At 37.7% G+C, this 19306-nt stretch overlaps 1 protein-coding gene across 1 annotated transcript; it reads left to right on the top strand.

Annotated features, from left to right (window-relative positions):
• Window positions 1-16663: 16663 nt before the first annotated feature.
• LOC148586235 (uncharacterized) lies at window positions 16664-19100 on the top strand. Its single transcript, XM_088515521.1, has 4 exons — window positions 16664-16975; window positions 17059-18051; window positions 18159-18647; window positions 18729-19100. Exons 1-4 carry the CDS (start codon window positions 16664-16666, stop codon window positions 19098-19100), a joined length of 2166 nt encoding a protein of 721 aa, XP_088371647.1.
• The last annotated feature ends 206 nt before the right edge of the window (window positions 19101-19306 follow it).

Genomic DNA, 19306 nt, shown 5'->3' with positions numbered 1-19306 from the left:
GGTGAAGGCACAATTTGGTCTGAAGGCTGGTGGAGGCAAGAACTGTGTGAAGAATTCTTACTTGGGTGAAGAATAGTGACGACAGTGTGGAAAATTTGCAAACGTATTACAATGCTTTAGTTTAGGAAAATAATAAAATTTATTCTTTCAACCATTTTCATATATCACTACAAAAAAATAGCAATTTAGTGATGTTTGGCTTAGTGTTGTTTCACCAATTTAAATGTATATATTTATATATATTTTAGGTTTAATTTACTCAAAACATATATAATAATTTTGATAATTATTGTTATTTTTTGGTAATTTCTTTTGTAATTAAATTCGTAGTAAAAAAATTCAAAATTAAAATTATTAGGTCATTAAGATTAGATATGAATGCATTTTTTTATTGAGTAAGTTTATTTTGTGTTTAATTCTTATTTTAATTCTTTGATAATATTCTTATTTAGATTAAAAAGAAATTAACAAATGTGTTTGTTAATATATAGTAGTTTAGTTTAGTTTAGAGAGAGAGAGAGAGGGGTTTGGAACTTGAAAATGACATATAGGAGATCCATTTGTGTTGGTCATTTCTATTGAGAGAGAGAGAGGTTTGGACCTTGAAAATGACATATTGGAGATCCATTTGTGCGCGCTGGTCATTTTTAGAGAGAGAGAGAGAACAATTTTGTCTAGACCTTTGGCTATTTCACTTTAGGCTATTAAGATAATTGGAGACATATTTGTGTTGATCATTTTTACACACAGAGAGAGAGAGAGAGAGAGGGGTTTGGACCTTGAAAATGACATATTGGAGATCCATTTGTGTTGGTTTTTAGAGAGAGAGAGAGAGAGAAAGAGAGAGAGAAGGGGGAACTTGAAAATGACATATAGGAGATCCATTTGTGTTGGTCATTGAGAGAGAGACAGAGAGAGAGAGAGGGGGCTTTGGAACTTGAAAATGACATATAGGAGATCCATTTGTGTTGGTCATTGAAAGAGAGAGAGAGGGGTTTGGAACTTGAAAATGACATATAGGAGATCCATTTGTGTTGGTCATTTCTAGAGAGAGAGAGAGAGAGCAATTTTGTCTAGACCTTTGGCTTTTTCACTTTAGGCTATTAAGATAATTGGCGACATACTTGTGTTGATCATTTTTACACATACACATACACAGAGAGAGAGAGAGAGAGAGAGAGAGTGGTTTGGACATTGAAAAGGACATATTGGAGATCCATTTGTGTTGGTTTTGAGAGAGAGAGAGAGAGAGAGAAATTTTGTCTAGACCTTGGCTTTTTGCTTTAGGCTATTATTGGATCGGAGACCTATTTCTGTTGGTCATTTTTCCACACTATCGAACAGAGAGAGAGAGAGAGAGGGGGGGGGGGGTTTGTGACAACCCGCTTGATAAAAGCATGATTAAAAATTTTTCTTTTAAAAACCAATAACCCACAACAAAGCGGATTGTCACAGTGGCATGGCGATACCGCAGTATGTCACGAACCCATGTATTAACCTGATTGACAATATCATAAATCTCATAGAGCTATATGCATCATCCATGATTAATCAGACTTTATATCTTTACAGTGGAACATAAATAACATAGACATAACTTAACACATTTGAGTTGACAATACATATATGTGAATAATGCTTTACATACAAAAGAATGGCTAAACAAAGTGTCACATGCGACACGAGCTATAGACAAAATACCAACATCTAAACATATACATAAATGCTCTAACAAAGAGGACTAATAACTAGTTCAACAGAATCAACCCCCGACGCATCTAGGCCTCAAACATCGTGGCCCAAATACATGGCAACAAGATCCTCATCTATCGTCTCTGTACCTGCATCCACAACATTGTCTGCACCACGGGAATCACCACCATCCATGATGCAGGCAGATTTCATGAGCCCATCGTCTCCATAAAATAGAGACACTCAGCAGTATAGAATTCACTAGGCTTTCAAAAAGAATCATCATTTGAAAACATACTAGATCAGTTGTGAAAGTATACGTAAGCCCGATCTTCTGCTCTCGGAACATGTGCATACTAACCCATCTAACTTTATACATACTTACATATTATATAGCTTAGCAATAAAAACATATGGAAAGTCACCATGCATCATCTATCCATAACGATATACATACGCACGGTTCCATCTCCCGTCTCGTATGCATATTGATACGTCTAGTATAAAAATCATCATATGTAACAATGCAAGCATCATAAATCATCATTATCATCATAACATTTATATGCCATGCAAACTCAGGCTCGTCATTGTCATTCTTGGTTCTCTATGTACCAATTGTCCTTGTCCTTACTCTGCTTGCCTTTACTTGTGCCATCTACAGAGTAAGGCCAATTCTTGTTTTGCTTGCCCCTACTTGTGCCATCTACAAAATAAGGACCGTTCTTACTTTGCTTACCGCTACTTGTGCCATCTACAAAGTAAGACCAGTTACCTTTCCTTTAACATCATTTGTCTTTACCCTTACTCTGTTTGCCCCTACTTGTGCCATCTACAGAGTAAGGCCAATCCTTGTTTTGCTTGCCCCTACTTGTGCCATCTACAAAATAAGGACCGTTCTTACTTTGCTTGCCGTTACTTGTGCCATTTACAAAGTAAAACCAGTTACCTTTCTTTTAACATCATTTGTCCTTAACCATACTTTCTTTGCCACTACTTATGCCATCTACAAAGTAAGGCCGAGTTACCGTGCCTTTATCATCATTTCCATGCAATCATATGCTATGCATTCTTATGCTCATGTTCATCATCTTGTGTCATTTCTATCATGAGGCCAACCCTGCAGTAGGAGACTTGTCATTGTTACCAGGGGCCGTCATGTTGTTTTTCGTTATACATGAGACCAACTCTACGGTAGTGAGACGATACTCAATCACCACTGGAGTTGAACCCCATTTCCGTTATGCATGGGCCAGTTCTACGGTAGTGAGACCATACTCAATCACTACCGGAGTTGAACCCCGTTTCCGTTTCATTGCTTAAACTCATATGCTATCATAACTTATATCATAAAATCATAGAATCATGTCATAAACTATGCGAACCATCAAAATGCACATAACAATATAATCATCACATTATCTTGTAAACCCATAAAAGCTCATAGAAACATTACATCAAACATTCATCTAACACATCTCATAGAACATCATTAAACAGTCATATAATCACAAAACACCTTGTATCAATTATTCATCCAAAACATCTTTTATGCTTTAAAACATAATATCTTTTTGCCCAATAAGTAAAATACTTACCTTGTTCGCTTGAGTACCCCTTGGTGGACTCTTGACTCAATCGCAATGCACCTAAGCATTTACATAATAAACACATAATTAAGCTCTATTCTTAACTTAACAACTCATACTCTATAAAGATACTTGAGTACTACAAGTATCACACTCCATTAGCTAATGCATTAATTATCTAATAACTTAGTTACATTGAACTATGATTTTACATCATAATATATTAAATCACTAAATCTTGAGGCATATACATAGACTCTAGGTTAAGCATTACACTTAACCCTATAATTGTTATTCTCTTCTAAGCCATTTAATCTAAAAATTTACCCCCAACTTTATAATTCTCATAACACTTACAACAATCATTATGATTCTATTATGACATATTAGAACCTAAACCCTATAATTATCAATTTCCATGGAACCTATGAAAACCCAGGATTAATTAACACTTTAAATGTAATTAACTCATTTAAATAGCATTCCTAGTGTTCACATACCAAAAGCCCCAAATTAATTCAAACTATATAAAATTAGGGTTTATGTTCATACTTTACCAATAAGTAAAATTAGAGTTTCAACCCATTAATTAAATAACCCTAAACTTGAATAATGCATATCAATCCACTACACACAAAAACCCCCAAGCTAATTTTAGGAATTAGGCTTCCAACTAAAATTCTCCAATTTTCGGACCTAATTAGTAATTCCCCAAATTATTATGATTTCAAGCTTGGAATCCAATGGGTAGAACAAAACTTTAAAGAGAAACTAGAGATTTTAACAATATAACAAAATCTCCAAAATCCCTTTCAAGAACCCAAACTGTCGGACCCAAATCAAAGCCCTACAAATCCACACAATTTCTAGCTTCTAATCCCATGGGTAACATGAAAATTATAAGAGAAAGCTTGAATGTTTACCTCACTAACCCCATGGCCAGAATACCCTTGTGTTTCATCACCTTCTTCTTCTTCTTCTTCTTCTTCTTCTTCTTCTTCTTCTTTCTCTTTCTTCCTCTTTCTTCTTCTTCGGACAGCAGATACTCTCTCTCATTCGGTCTCGTTCTCTCTCTCTCTCTCTCTTGGCCATGTGTGCGTGTGGGTGTAGAGACGGAAGAGAGAAGATGAAAGAAAGGAAGAAGGGGAAATGGGGGGAGAAACGTACGTGTGTTTAGGAGAAGGGAGAAGATAATGTTATCTTCTTCCATCCAACCACGGCCCGACACGTGGCACTAGTTAGATTTCCTTCTTATTTTAAAGCCTCATCTTTCATAATTTGCTATATTACTCCACCTCATATTAATTCTAACATTTTTGTTCTCTTTAATTCCACACACTTCATTTACTTATTTTAACCACAACTTATCATTACCATTAATCATTTACCACACTATAACTTATTATTACACTTTATTATTCTAATACCATTAACCTATTTTATTTATTAATCGATTGTCACACTAACATCATTATTAGTTAAACTCTTTATCACTTAAAACTTATATTACATAAGTATATCATCATTAAATAATATTGTTATTATATTACTATCACAAATATTATTATTATTGTTAGAAGAGTTAAGGTTTGAGTCATTAGGGTTTTGGGGGTATTTTAGTCTCTATGGTATTTCCCTAATCCTATATAATAGGATGCTTGTATTAGGTTAACATAAGTTGAATAATATAATAGTCTCCGCCTTTTGTGTTTAAACCGTTCATACAAACTATAACATGGTATCAGAGCTTGTTTCGATTCTTGGGTAGTTTAGTTTTCTTCTTGGTGGCAGCACTGCCCGTGTGGGCTAACCCACACGGGTAGTACCTTCAAAGAGTTCCGTAGAGCTGTTTTGTTCTTGTTTTATGGTGACCGGAACTCCTTCCGGTGAGAAAAATATATATATATATTTTGTTTGTTTTTGATGTTCTGTGATGCTGGCCGGGTGGTTCTGCGGTGGTTTTCTGTCTTGTCTGAAGTGGCCGAAGTGTTATGTGGTGGCCGGAAAAGTTGCAGCGGCCATCGGGAAAAAAAAAAAATTCCGACGATTTGATGCTTTTGGTGTTGAAACGTTACTGTGTGGCCCTCTATTGATTCTGTAGTTACTGTTTTTGAAGTGGCCGAAGTGTTCTGTCTTCTCCTGCAAGTTCCGGCGAGCTCTGGCGATACTCCGGCAATGGTCTGGCAAGCCTCCAGTGACTGTTTCTGTTCTGTTTTTCAGTGTTTTTATTCTGTTTTTAGGTATTGCTAGCCTGTTCTGTGTGTTTCTGGCCAGTTTTGAAGCCCCGACGAAGTTCTGGCGTATGTCCAGCGAAGCTCCGGCAAAGTTTTTTGTTTTTCCGGTATCTGTTTTCCGGCTAATCTTGTTGGTTAATCATGTGAAAATTTGTTGTTTGTGATTGATGTATCCGACCGGCCTTGGATTCTCCGGCGAGAACCGATCAAGTGATTGTTGCATCTGACCGGCCTTGGTGTTTTCTGCGAGAACCAATCCCAAGATCGATGTATCCGACCAGCCTTGGATTCTCCGGCGAGAACCGATCAAGTGATCGTTGCATCCGACCGGCCTTGGTGTTTTTCGGCGAGAACCGATCAAATGGTTGTTCAAGTTACCAACGAGTTTTCGACCGGCATTGAAGTTTTATTTAATTAACTTGTGTGGTCCAAGCTGTTCCAGCTTGAGGGGGAGTGTTAGAATATGTTTTCTAGTTGTTTTTCGTTTGCTTGTATCTTCCAAACTGGATTCATATGATGTATATGCTCCAGCTTGAGGGGGAGTGTTAGAAGAGTTAGGGTTTGAGTCATTAGGGTTTTGGGGGTATTTTAGTCTCTATGGTATTTCCCTAATCCTATATAATAGGATGCTTGTATTAGGTTAACATAAGTTGAATAATATAATAGTCTCCGCCTTTTGTGTTTAAACCGTTCATACAAACTATAACAATTATTAATCAATCTCATATATATCTCAATTATGATAAAGTCATTATTATTATTATATATATTATTCTAAATTATTCCATGCATTATTAATTCTACTAATTTATTCAAATTACTATGAGGTTACTAGTAATAAACTTAATTATTTTCTCGGGTTTTACAGGTTTGGACCTTGAAAAGGACATATTGGAGAACCATTTGTGTTGGTTTTTATAGAGAGAGAGAGAGAGAGAGAGAGAGAGAGAAATTATGTCTAGACCTTGGCTTTTTCGCTTTAGGCTATTATATAAGATCATTGGAGACATATTTGTCCATGTTGATCATTTTTAGAGAGAGAGCGAGAGAGAGAGAGAGAGAGAGAGAGAGAGCAAATTTGTCTAGACCTTGGCCTTTTGACTTTAGGCTATTATTGGAGACCTATTTGTGTTTGTTGAGTAAAACATAAACATAAAAATATACAGTTCTATGTGTGTATCTTTCTTTTAGAACTCACAAATAAGGATCTTTGGTAAGTGTTCTACAATGTATAGTGATGTCTCTCACGTACAGATTTGAAAGAACTCAATGGTGATGTTTTATTATAAGAACAAAACACATATGCCCACAACCTAAATGCTCTTTGATGAAGAATAGAAGAGAGATCTGAGAAAGATTCATAATTTCTGTTTCTGAAATGATTGAATGAATAATCTGTAGTTTTAACTTCCATCCTATAGGTATTTATAAGGGGAAAATACAGTTTACCCCCCTGAAGTTTCATGGGTTTTTCAATTTTAACCTCAAAGTTCAAAAATTGGCAATTTACCCCCTGAAGTTTCAAAAATTGACAATTTAAACCTTCCGTTACTAATTTTCGTTAAATTGGACGGAAATTTTTTTAAAAAAGCCTGAGGGTAATGATGTAATTTCATAAATTTCCGTCCATTTAGACGGAAAAATTAAACGGAGAGTTTAAATTGCCAATTTTTGAAACTTCAGGGGGGTAGATTGTCAATTTTTGAACTTTGGGGTTAAAATTGAAAAACTCCTGAAACTTCAGGAGGGTAAACTGCATTTTCCCCTATTTATAACCAACCAAGAGACACAACTCTTGGTTATGGAATTCCAAGATATACAACTCTTATTTTATATGAACCAACTCTACTGTGGGTATATTAAAGTCTAATTACTAACATCTCCCACTTAGACACAGTGACTATGGGCTAACCATACATCTCTCATATTGATACGTCTTTCTTATCAATCTCTGACATCATTCATACTTGCAAATAGGTCGTGCGACCGTCGAGCACACCTGTAGAAAGATCGGGAGCACTACACTAAGTCTTGTTAGAGACTAGCATAACAACATCCCTAAAAAACAAAACAAGGTCTCGTCATGCCTCAGACTCATTCGGTCACATCGGATTAAACATCTCGAATCCCTCATGAATTTAATTTTTCATAAGTATGCTAAACCCCCACTAACTGTAATGCATTCACGATTATGTCGCAACATTCAAAAAGCGACATAACCTGTCGACTGTAAATACAAAACGTGAATGTGTTACCAAATAATGTTCCCTCGCCCTCATGTTACTTAGCTTAAGTTCAACTGCTTTCCTAGTCATGTCTATTTAGACTGCATCATTCATGGCCATAGACAACATGCTAAAGTAACAAACGCTGAATACTTTGCCTCACAACATAGTCAAAGGTCTCATAGGGCATAATTGGGGTCTTAATAATGACCCATAAGACTTACACGATGAGGAAGAAGGGATCGATTCACTCACCTCCATTGTCGGTCGAACGAGCATATGTAGTATGAAATACATGCTACAATGGAGTTCTCTTTCCAAAAGAGTGTATGTTTAAGCTCAAAAAAAAAAAAAAAAAAAAAAAACCAAAAACATCGTACAGATCTTAGTCTAGTTGCTACCCAAGCGCCTAACCTGAGTCCTTTATTTGCTCACCACCTCAGGCGCCAAATTAAGGTCTCGCATTTGGCTAATCACAGGCTAAATGAATTGTGGAATATCCATGCACGGTCCTAAAAACAATACTCATCATAGACCTTATCTTAGCACCAACTAAGGCGACATATCTATAAATGTGTCTCACCTTAGCACTAACTAAGGCAACCCCATCTTAATTTGCTCGCTATCAAAGTGCCAAATGACACAATGTCTCATCTCTACCTTGCTATCACAGCATTAGAGGCGATCGCTTGTGAGAGAAAGCCGATCTGAACCTGTTGACATACTTTCTTCGCCAATACTAAACATGGTTTATATGTGTGTACTAGTAAAAACAATATGATCCATTTAATGTCACACAAAAAATGAAAAATCATTACATATATAAAAATAATATTCCAAGTAAAATACATGCAATGTACATGGTCAGCAAAAACAATCATAATTTACGCAGTCCTAAACTCCTAACATGAGCCATATGAGCATCTCGAACTATAGGCTTTGTTAGCGGATCAACTATCATTTGACTCATAGAAATATGTTTAAGCACCATTTCTTTCTTAGCGACCATATCTCGTATGTAGTGATATATGATGTCTATGTGTTTGCTTCTCCCATGATATTTGGGATCCTTAGCATAGGCAAGTACTGCCATACTATCACAATGAATTGTCACAAGATCATTAATTGTTGTGACCACATTCAAACGCTGTAAGAATCGCCTCAACCAAAGTGCCTCTTGTACTGTAGTTGGGCAAGTTATATACTCTGCCTCCATAGTAGATAAAGCTATACAAGGTTGCTTTTTGCTACTCCAAGCAATCGCTCTATTACTGAGCAAAAATGCATATCCTGTCGTAGATTTGCACTCATCTAGGTCACTACCCTAATCAGCATCATTGTAACCAACTAAATGCAAATCTTTGCCTTGATAGCAAAGTGCATAATCCATCGTTCCCTTGAGGTATCTAAGTATTCTCTTCACTGCTTTCCAGTGAGTTAGTCCTGGATTCGATTGGAATTTGCTAACTAACCCAACAGCATAACATATATCTAGTCGAGTACACATCATATCGTACATCAGACTACCCACGGCACTAGAATATGGAACTCGAGACATCTTTTCCTTTTCTTCTTGAGTTTTAGGACTCATTTCTAGATTTAAGGGTTTGCCCATAAAAAAAGGAGTGTCAATGGGTTTGCAGTTATGCATTTGGAAGCGTTCAAGAATCCTTTTGATGTAAGTTTGTTGAGAAAAACTCAAAAATTTCTTTGAACGATCCCTACAAATTTTAACTCCAAGAATATAATCTGCTTCACCCATGTCCTTCATCTCGAAAGTAGAGGACAACGATCCTTTAGTGGCGACAATCATGTTTTTATCATTTCTTGCCAATAAAATGTCATCAACATACAAAGAAAGGATTACAAAAATTCCTTTGGATTGTTTCACATACGCGCAATGATCTTCTTCAATCATCTTAAATCCATTAGAAATAATAGCTTGATGAAATCTTAGATACCATTGCCTAGATGATTGCTTTAAACTATAAATGGATTGTCTGAGCTTGCAAACTTTGCGCTCTTTTCCTTTAGCAACAAAACCAATAGGTTGATCCATATATATTTCCTCATCTAGTTCTCCGTTGAGAAAAGTAGTTTTAACATCCATTTGGAATAATTCTAAATCCAAATGTGCGATAATGGCAAGGATCATGCGAATGGAGGCAAACCTTACTACTGAAGAGAAGGTTTCCTCGTAGTCAGCACCCTCCTTTTGGGTGTAACCCTTCGCTACAAGGCGTGCCTTATACCTTTCAATTGAACCATCCGCCTTACGCTTGATCTTTAAGACCCATTTGTTTCTAATGGCATTGTGTCCTGGCGGAAGGTTTACCAAATCCCAGACCTGGTTAGTCCTCATTGACTCTATTTCTTCATTCATTGGTTTTATCCACTCCTTACTAGCTGGAGATGAGATAGCCTAATGGTATGACCTAGGCTCATCATCATCTTGCGGAGCAACCATGAAAACATCACCTTCAATCTCAAAGTGTCGTCGAGGGATTTTTCCACGTTCGCTTCTACACAATTGAGGTTCTTGTGAATCCTCTTCTAGTGGTGTGCTCCCACTAGGCGGCAAGTCACTCCCACTGTCCCTAGGAGATTGGGAAATTTCTTCCTCATTCTCTACTAGGCAACTTGGAGCGTCTCCCTCCTGATCCACTAATTCGTAGAGTTTCAAATCTTTATTAACCTCACACCTGCTAGGGTATTCATTCTCAATGAAATCAACATCTCGTGACTCTATTTCAGTCACTCTTCCATCGGGTTGTTCGCCTATCAACACGTAGCCCTTAGACTGTTCTAAGTATCGTATAAAGATACACTTCTTTCCTCTAGGGCCTAACTTTTCATACTTATGGGAAGTATCATGAACAAAAACCGTCGAACCCCATGGTCGTAGATTATCTAAATTTGGCTTTTTACCAGTCCATAACTCGTACGGTATGGAAGGTACTGATTTTGAGGGCACTCGATTAAGAATGTAGGCTGCAGTCATAAGTGCATCTCCCCAATAGGATATTGGTTGGTTTGCTTGCGCTATCATTGACCTAATCATTTCTAGTAGAGTTCGATTTCTCCTTTCCGCCACACCATTTTGTTGTGGCGTATGAGGCATCATTAGCTGCCTTTTGATTCCTTTTCCTTCACATAGCACTTTAAATTGCTCAGATAGATACTCACGTTCACGATCAATTCTAAGAGCTTTGATGCTCTTGTCTAATTGGTTCTCAACCAAAATCATATAACGCCTAAAGCAATTCAAAACTTAAGACTTATGGGAGATTAAGTAGACATGACCATATCGCGTGTAATCATCAATAAATTTGATGAAGTAGGAACCACCATGCCTTGCCCTCATATTCATTGGGCCACAAATGTCTGAGTGAATTAATTGCAATGGGAAAGATGCCCTAGTGGCTTTTCCAAATGGTTTTCTTTTTGACTTTCCCATAAGACAATGTTCACATGGGGCAATGACGTTTTAGCGAGTGGGTCTATAAGACCTTCTCTAGCCAATCTTTTCATTCTATCTTGCCCTATATGGCCTAATCTAGCATGCCATAATATATAATCATTATAAACATTATCACTAGAAGTCAACAAAGCAATTGTATTATCATAATATAAATTATTGATGTCCAAAACCATAAAACCATTAGAAACAAAGCCACAACCATAGTAATGTGTATCTAAAAATATCTTTACACCCATATTCTTGAAATTAATCTCAAACCCTAATCTAAGCAATTGATTAACTGATAGCAGGTTTCGCCGAACTTCAGGAGCATACAAGACATCATGGAGTAACAAAGTGCGCTCTCGTCGCAAATCCAGTTTGTAAGTACCAATGCCTAGTACATCCACACTACATCCGTTCCCCATGTATAATCTTTAGCTCCCAACTGGTAAGCGACGATACTCCACGTACCCCGTATGTTCTCTCGCTACATGTTCGGTTGCTGCTGAATCTACAGTCCATTCAGAAGAAAAATCAACAACCATAACATGACTAGTAACATAAATACCACGAGACATGAAATTAGGGAGTACCTTCTTCGGCTCAGTGCATTCACGAGTGAAGTGTCCTTCCTTGTCACAATTGAAGCAGTTCAACTTAGATTTGTCTTTCTTTCCACCACGCTTACCTCTCCTATGTTTGGTGGATTTAGCCTTCTTAGGCGTAGGTCTTCCTTGCATGGGATCTTTTCTCTAGTTCCAGCGCTTGAGCCTAAGATTCAGCCATATTAACAAATGCTTCAAGTTTAGCAGCCCCTAGGCGCTCAGCCTCTAGCTCAAGATGACGCGCTACATCCTTAAATGTTTTAATCTTTTCGTTGTGCGTCATGTTTTGGCTCATATTTTCTCAAGATTTTGAAAGAGAATGAATGACAGCTTGGACCTGCTGTTCATTAGTGAGATTGTTTCCAGCGACTTTAAGCTCGCGAATCATAGAAGACATCACTCTCAAATGCTACTTCACTGTATGGTTATAGCACATTGAGTATGAGTCAAACTTCATTGTTAATCCGCGTAGCCTAGTAGCCGAAGTGCCTCTATATCCCAACTTGAGGGCTTCCCACATGTCATGGGTAGTCTGACACTCTTCAAATTCGCCTATAAGATTATTGCTCATGCTGCTTAACAATGTGAAGTGCGTAGAACGATCTTTCTTTAGCCAACTCTCATAGGCATTAAGATCGCGTTGATGTTGAGGAGCAGTCATGGATTGGGTTATGGTCTCCAAGACCTCTTGTTCATTCATGACATATCGGATCTTTCGATGCCAAATGTTGTAATTATCCCCATCCAATTTCTCTCCTTTATTTAAATCAGCAATAATACTCTTAGAGGCCATTTTCACTACATTTAAAACGAGAGAAATATTATTAATATGTACACACATTTACAAAATTTTGCCGCGTTAATCCAAATTAAATAAAATAACATACGCACAAGTCTCGAGATCAAAAATTCGCTAAGCTCTTAATCATCTCTCGCACCACAAGTACCCATTATCATGTTTAATTTGATTTTCGCACAAAAACACGTAAGGGAGGAGAAATAAATTCAACTCAACCTAACTCCCACTATTTAAATTAATTCTAGGCAACAAACATAAATAATATCATGCCAAGAATAAATTCAATGCCATCATATTAGGGGCTACACATGCTCTAAAAAATTATCTCAACAAATTTAAAAGAGTAAGCATGCATTTCATTTCTTCTAATAAATAAGGGGAAACTTCACTAAGGGCCCCTGAACTTCCGGCCGATTTTACAGACCCCCCCTAAACTTCAAAAACTCTCATTTTGGACCCTTAAACTTCCATTTTCTCTCAAATAAGGCCCTTCCGTCTACCTGAAGCGTTAAAACCAAACGGAATCGACTCCACGTGACTTTCACGTGATTTTTTTGCCTCAGCTTACCCCTTTTGCCCTCACACGCAGTCAACGAAAATCCTAAAATACCCTCACTTGAAATGGGCGAACATTTAACCTTATTGCTTCGTAATGGACGTCAGAAAGTCGCGAAACACTTCTAGAAGGTACTGAAGGTACTGCCCGTGCGAACCATCGTCATCATCGCCGACGAACCATTGTAGCTGAAGTTTGGACGTCGATTTGCAGCGTGTTAGTTAGAAATCCCATATAAATCAGTCCGAATCGACTATAATCAAGTAAGTTTCGTTATCCCTAAAATTTAGATTTAGGGTTTGCATTCGAATTTTTTTTAAAATTTGTGGTTGATCAATAATCTGGGTTGGATTGTTTGTGGGTGATTTTGCATGTAACGCCTCTGGATGCGATTTTGAGCAGTATTTATTTGTTTAGGGTTTTTGAGTAGTATTTATTTAAAGTGTGTCATATTCTCGTCGTTTTTTTAGATTCGCTGTTTTCTGACAAGGCGTTAAAAGTTGTCATCATATGTGTGATCAGTTTGTCGTTAGTTCCACATATTCTCAAGTTGTTGTTTTTCTGATCTAAGTGTGGTCCCCTAGGTTGGAGTTGTGTTGGACACGTGATTTGAACGAGATGATTTTATTACATTGAATAAAGTAGTCAAGTGGTCCCTTTCACTACCACTTGTTTGGTTGCTGACCTTAAAAGGCACAAATGTGCTTATACATTGGCAGATAAATGCACTTTTTGTTGAAGTTGTTGTTTACAATACAATATTAGTGCTTGAACTTATACCAAACGGGACCACAACGCATAGTGTGTAGCATAATGTACTATGCTCTTCGGGTTTTTAATATTTTTTCATAACTGTTTAGGGTATTACTACTTTGTGTAGGTGTTTTTTTTTTCTTTCCCTTTGTAGTAGTTAAACTTTAGTGGCGTATTTAAAGTTGTGTTTAGGGATTTTTTTTAATCAATGGCATGTGTCTGTTTGGTGGCTGCATTGAGCACAGGGGTAACATGGATAATATTGTTAGGGTTAGGGGCAAATTTTGTAAAGAGTTGTGTATGGTTTTTATTTAAAATAAGATTAAATGTATTCTTTCATTGGGTCCTGTTATTGGCCAGCAGTTGTGATTGTTGTTGTTTTTTTAATTTGCTGAAATTGTTGAAAGTGGGTTGCTTTGTTATAATGATTGATGAAAGTTAATAGTACTTAAACTTTAGTGGCTTGTTTAAAGTTGTGTTTAGGGATTTTTTTTTAATCAATGTCATGTGTCTGTTTGGTGGCTGCTTTGAGCACAGTGGGTAACATGGATAATATTGTTAGGGTTAGGGGCAAATTTTGTAAAGAGTTGTGTATGGTTTTTATTTAAAATAAGATTAAATGTATTCTTTCATTGGGTCCTGTTATTGGCCAGCAGTTGTGATTGTTGTTGTTTTTTTAATTTGCTGAAATTGTTGAAAGTGGGTTGCTTTGTTATAATGATTGATGAAAGTTAATAGTACTTAAACTTTAGTGGCTTGTTTAAAGTTGTGTTTAGGGATTTTTTTTTAATCAATGTCATGTGTCTGTTTGGTGGCTGCTTTGAGCACAGTGGGTAACATGGATAATATTGTTAGGGTTAGGGGCAAATTTTGTAAAGAGTTGTGTATGGTTTTTATTTAAAATAAGATTAAATGTATTCTTTCATTGGGTCCTGTTATTGGCCAGCAGTTGTGATTGTTGTTGTTTTTTTAATTTGCTGAAATTGTTGAAAGTGGGTTGCTTTGTTATAATGATTGATGAAAGTTAATAGTACTTAAACTTTAGTGGCTTGTTTAAAGTTGTGTTTAGGGATTTTTTTTTAATCAATGTCATGTGTCTGTTTGGTGGCTGCTTTGAGCACAGTGGGTAACATGGATAATATTGTTAGGGTTAGGGGCAAATTTTGTAAAGAGTTGTGTATGGTTTTTATTTAAAATAAGATTAAATGTATTCTTTCATTGGGTCCTGTTATTGGCCAGCAGTTGTGATTGTTGTTGTTTTTTTAATTTGCTGAAATTGTTGAAAGTGGGTTGCTTTGTTATAATGATTGATGAAAGTTAATAGTACTTAAACTTTAGTGGCTTGTTTAAAGTTGTGTTTAGGGATTTTTTTTTAATCAATGTCATGTGTCTGTTTGGTGGCTGCTTTGAGCACAGTGGGTAACATGGATAATATTTTTAGGGTTAGGGATTGTGTATGGTATTATATTAAACTTTTGAATGTAATGAATGTGGCAGGTTACATCATGGGTACTCATTGTATGATGTTTGAAGTCCATCATGGGGGTTGTTTTAACAGGCAATATAGGATTAATTATGTAGGGGGCAATGTTACTAATTACTCAGAGCCGTATGATGGGAACACATTGAAATTTTCTGATATAGAAGACATATGTAGGACATGTGGGTATAGGTCTGGGGACCTTGTTTATTACAGTGTACCAGGTTTGCCATTAGACCAAGGGCTAAGACTTTTGTCATCTGATTACAATGTAACTGAAATGGTGGCAAAACATATAGATCATTCTCTTGTAGTATTGTATATAGTAACTTATGGTGTAGCAGATGATGTAGTTGATGTAGATGAAGAAGAAGATTCAGAGTGTGAGAGGGAATTTGTGTTTAGGAAGGATGCATTCTGGGATTCAGTTCTTAGTGATGATACAGATTGTCTTGATTCCGATGAGGATACCACTCATCGTACTGAGGCCATTCCTGAGGGGGTTGGACATGCTGAAGAGGTTGTTGAGGAGGATGATGTGGAAGGGGGTGTTGATGATGTTTCTGGGGAGGGTGATGCTGTGGAGGGAAATGCTGGGGAGGGTGATGTTGGTGAGGGTGGGGAAGAGAGAGAAGGGAGTGATAGTAGTGGAGACATGTGTGATAGTGATAAGCTAGAATCACCACATGGTAGTGGTGATGAAAGAGTAGTGCACTTATCCCGTAAGGATGTAACCAAAAGAATCCCTTTTGATTATAGTGATATGCATAATCCGACATTGGTTGTAGGGAATACATTTCATAGTGCAGTGGAATTTAGGAAAGCCGTGAAACAATACAATATTAGTAGGGGGAAGGACTTGAAATTCAAGAGAAATGAATTGAAGAGGATTGTGATTGTCTGCAAAGATCCAAGGTGCAGCTATAGGGTGTATGGGAGGCAGTTGAAGAATGAGACGACATTCCTTTTAGTGTCCATAAGGCCCAAACACACTTGCACTAGGAAGTACCAAAATCATATGCTAACTTCAACTTGGATTGCTGAGTGGTGCATGGACTCTTTTAGGGAGCAGCCAAACATGCCCATAGATGTTTTGCAGAAAAAGGTGAAAGCAAAATGGAATGTGGATGTGCATGTCAGTTCTTTGTATAGGGCAAGGAAAAGAGCAAGGGAAATTATTTTTGGTAAACTGGATGAGCAATATTATCGGTTGTGGGATTATTGCTCCATGGTTAGGAGCACTAATGTGGGCAGTTGTTTGATATTGATGGTTGAAAGACCAATGCCTCAGGTGCCATGCAGATTTCAAAGGCTGTATTTTTCATTGGCAGCCATGAAGAATGGTTTTGTGGAAGGGTGTAGGCCTATAGTAGGTCTTGATGCATGTTTTTTAAAGGGTACGTATAAGGGGCAGATGATGGCTGCTGTGGGTAGGGATGCCAACAACAACATGTACCCTATCGCAATTGCTGTTGTAGAGGCTGAGACAAAAGACAGCTGGACATGGTTTCTAGAGGCGCTTGTTACAGATCTTGGCCCTACTCGACATGGATGGACTTTTATGTCGGATCGACAGAAGGTAAAATAATAGTTATTTCAATTATTCATATAATTTAAATGTTTAGTGTAATGCAACTAATTATGTTTTCAACTATTGTGCAGGGCCTCGTTCCAAGCCTAGAACAAGTATGTCCGCAGTCCGAGCATCGTACATGTGTTAGACACTTGTACGCAAATTTCAGGAACTCAGGTCATAGGGGTGTGCTACTGAAGGATCTTCTTTGGCAAGCTGCGGCATCTTACACAAAGCAACAATTCTACAGAGTAATGGATGAAATAAAGAAGATGAGTAAGGATGCACATGCATACCTGGAGAAGATTGACCCCAACACTTGGTGTAGGGGATGGTTCAATACAACTTGTAAGTCTGGCCTCTTACACAACAACACTTGTGAGAGCTTCAATTCATGGATTAAAAAATACCGTGACCAGACAATCCTGAGTATGTTGGAAGGTATTAGATGTAAGTTGATGAGAAGGTATGTGAGGAAGAAAGAATTAATCAGTTCAATGGAGGAGGCCTTAGGGCCAAAGATTATGAAGAAGTTAGAAAAAGAAGAGGATGAAGCTTCTAATTGTTGGTGTACATACGCCGGTGAGGGTATGTTTGAAGTTGAGTGCATGGGGAAGAAATTTGTTGTACATGTGGATGGTAGAACCTGTGGATGTAGGAAATGGGATGTAACTGGTATCCCATGTTCTCATGGCATTTCTGCCATTTTACACCAAGGTGGAGACCCAGCTGAATATTTGAGTGATTACTATGGCAAGGAGAAGTACTACAAGTCATATGACTACACTGTCTTCCCTGTGCCAAGTGAAGATCAGTGGCCAATAAGCAACCAACCAAAAATTGAGCCACCGAAGATGAGGGCAGCTCCTGGCAGACCTAAAAAAATTAGACAAAGGGGTGTGGATGAACCAAGAAATGCTTATTCAATTAGGAGGGGGGGCCACAAGAATCAATGTGGGTATTGCATGAAGCTTGGTCACAACAAGAGGTCATGTGTAGCCAGGCAAAGACAAGAGGAACGAAGGTCACGTGTCAGAGAGTACTATAGAGATAATGCATCAACTGATTGGAACTTGGACATGGTAATGGTTTATTCATTGAGAATATTTAATTTTTAGTGTTTACTGCATAATGTTTAATTTACTAAATTGATTTGTGTATTTTGTTTGTTGATTGTTTGTGTTTGTAGTTGGATGGATCTTCAACTGCCACTTCATCTACTGGCAGGAAAAAGAGGAAAGTGAACACACCATCAAGTTCAGGCAGGGCAGGGAGATCACAATCTGAAAGTCAAACACCTACACATCATGAATCCCAGCCTTCATTCAGACCAGCCTCATCACTTCATGTCTCATATACTGCATCACAGCCTTCATTCAGCCCAGCCTCATCACTTCATGTTGAATATACTGCATCCCAGCCTTCATTCATACCAGCCTCATCACTTCATGTTGAATATACTGCATCCCAGCCTACAGCACTGCCTGCATTTAGGCCAGCCTCACCGAATGCACCACTGCATGTCTCACAGCCGGAATTTAGGCCATGCGAAGAGATTGCATTACAGCAACAGTCAGAGCCTGTGGGAGTAGCAACTTCTGTCAGCCAGCATGTAAGAGCTGCACCTTCTGCCACCCAGCCAGTCAGAAAAGCAACACCTTATGCATACAAACCGAGTGTGAGTAATTCTTCATATTGTTTATATAAATTAAACCCTTAAACAAAAACTAGATGCCTGATTCTATGTGATTAATTGCAGGCATCTACTATATTTGGGAATAGGAAAAAAAGAACACTAGGGTTGGCCACAAGGACAAGGACAGGTGGCAGATTGAGGGAACTTGTTAGTAGTGGAAGAGAACCTACAAAGCAAAAGATTGTAGTTGACTTGACTGGTAACCCTACTGGGCCACCCCCAATTCCAGGTGGTGGACCAGTATGCGCTTGGGGGCCTCCTAAAGCAGGTGGTATTACATTTCGTACTGCCCCACCTGATTTTGACATACAAAAGGCAAAAGGGACAGCTCTTGACCATCCACCAGGATTTCAGGAACATGTTACAAGAATGGATAGGGGGAAAGATAAGTCCACCAAAACAGTGAAGGATAAAGGAAAGCAGAAGATGCAGTAACAATCACATTACCAAAATCGTTTGCTGAAATTGTTTGTCTCAGTTTCAACTGTTTTATTGGTAACTACTTGTTGTGTGTTGGGGTATTTTCTAAACATTGTAATGTATTTAGGGTTGATGGCCATGTATTTTTTGAATACAGTTTATGCAAGCTGAAGCTTGGTGTTGTGTTTAGGTACATGTATGTGTAACTTTAGGTGTTTGAT

This window comes from Corylus avellana, chromosome 4, assembly GCF_965113065.1.
Source record: "Corylus avellana chromosome 4, dhCorAvel1.hap1.2, whole genome shotgun sequence".
NCBI classification, from domain to species: Eukaryota; Viridiplantae; Streptophyta; class Magnoliopsida; order Fagales; family Betulaceae; genus Corylus; species Corylus avellana.
This window is presented reverse-complemented; position numbering and strand designations above follow the sequence as displayed.

Excerpts from the sequence above, each read along its gene's own strand:
- LOC148586235 (XM_088515521.1), top strand. The coding sequence starts at position 16,664 with ATGGTTGAAAGACCAATGCCTCAGGTGCCATGCAGATTTCAAAGGCTG. Across the intron at positions 16,976-17,058 it reads TTATGTCGGATCGACAGAAG|GGCCTCGTTCCAAGCCTAGA; the intron begins GTAAAATAATAG and ends ACTATTGTGCAG. Across the intron at positions 18,052-18,158 it reads CTGATTGGAACTTGGACATG|TTGGATGGATCTTCAACTGC; the intron begins GTAATGGTTTAT and ends TTGTGTTTGTAG.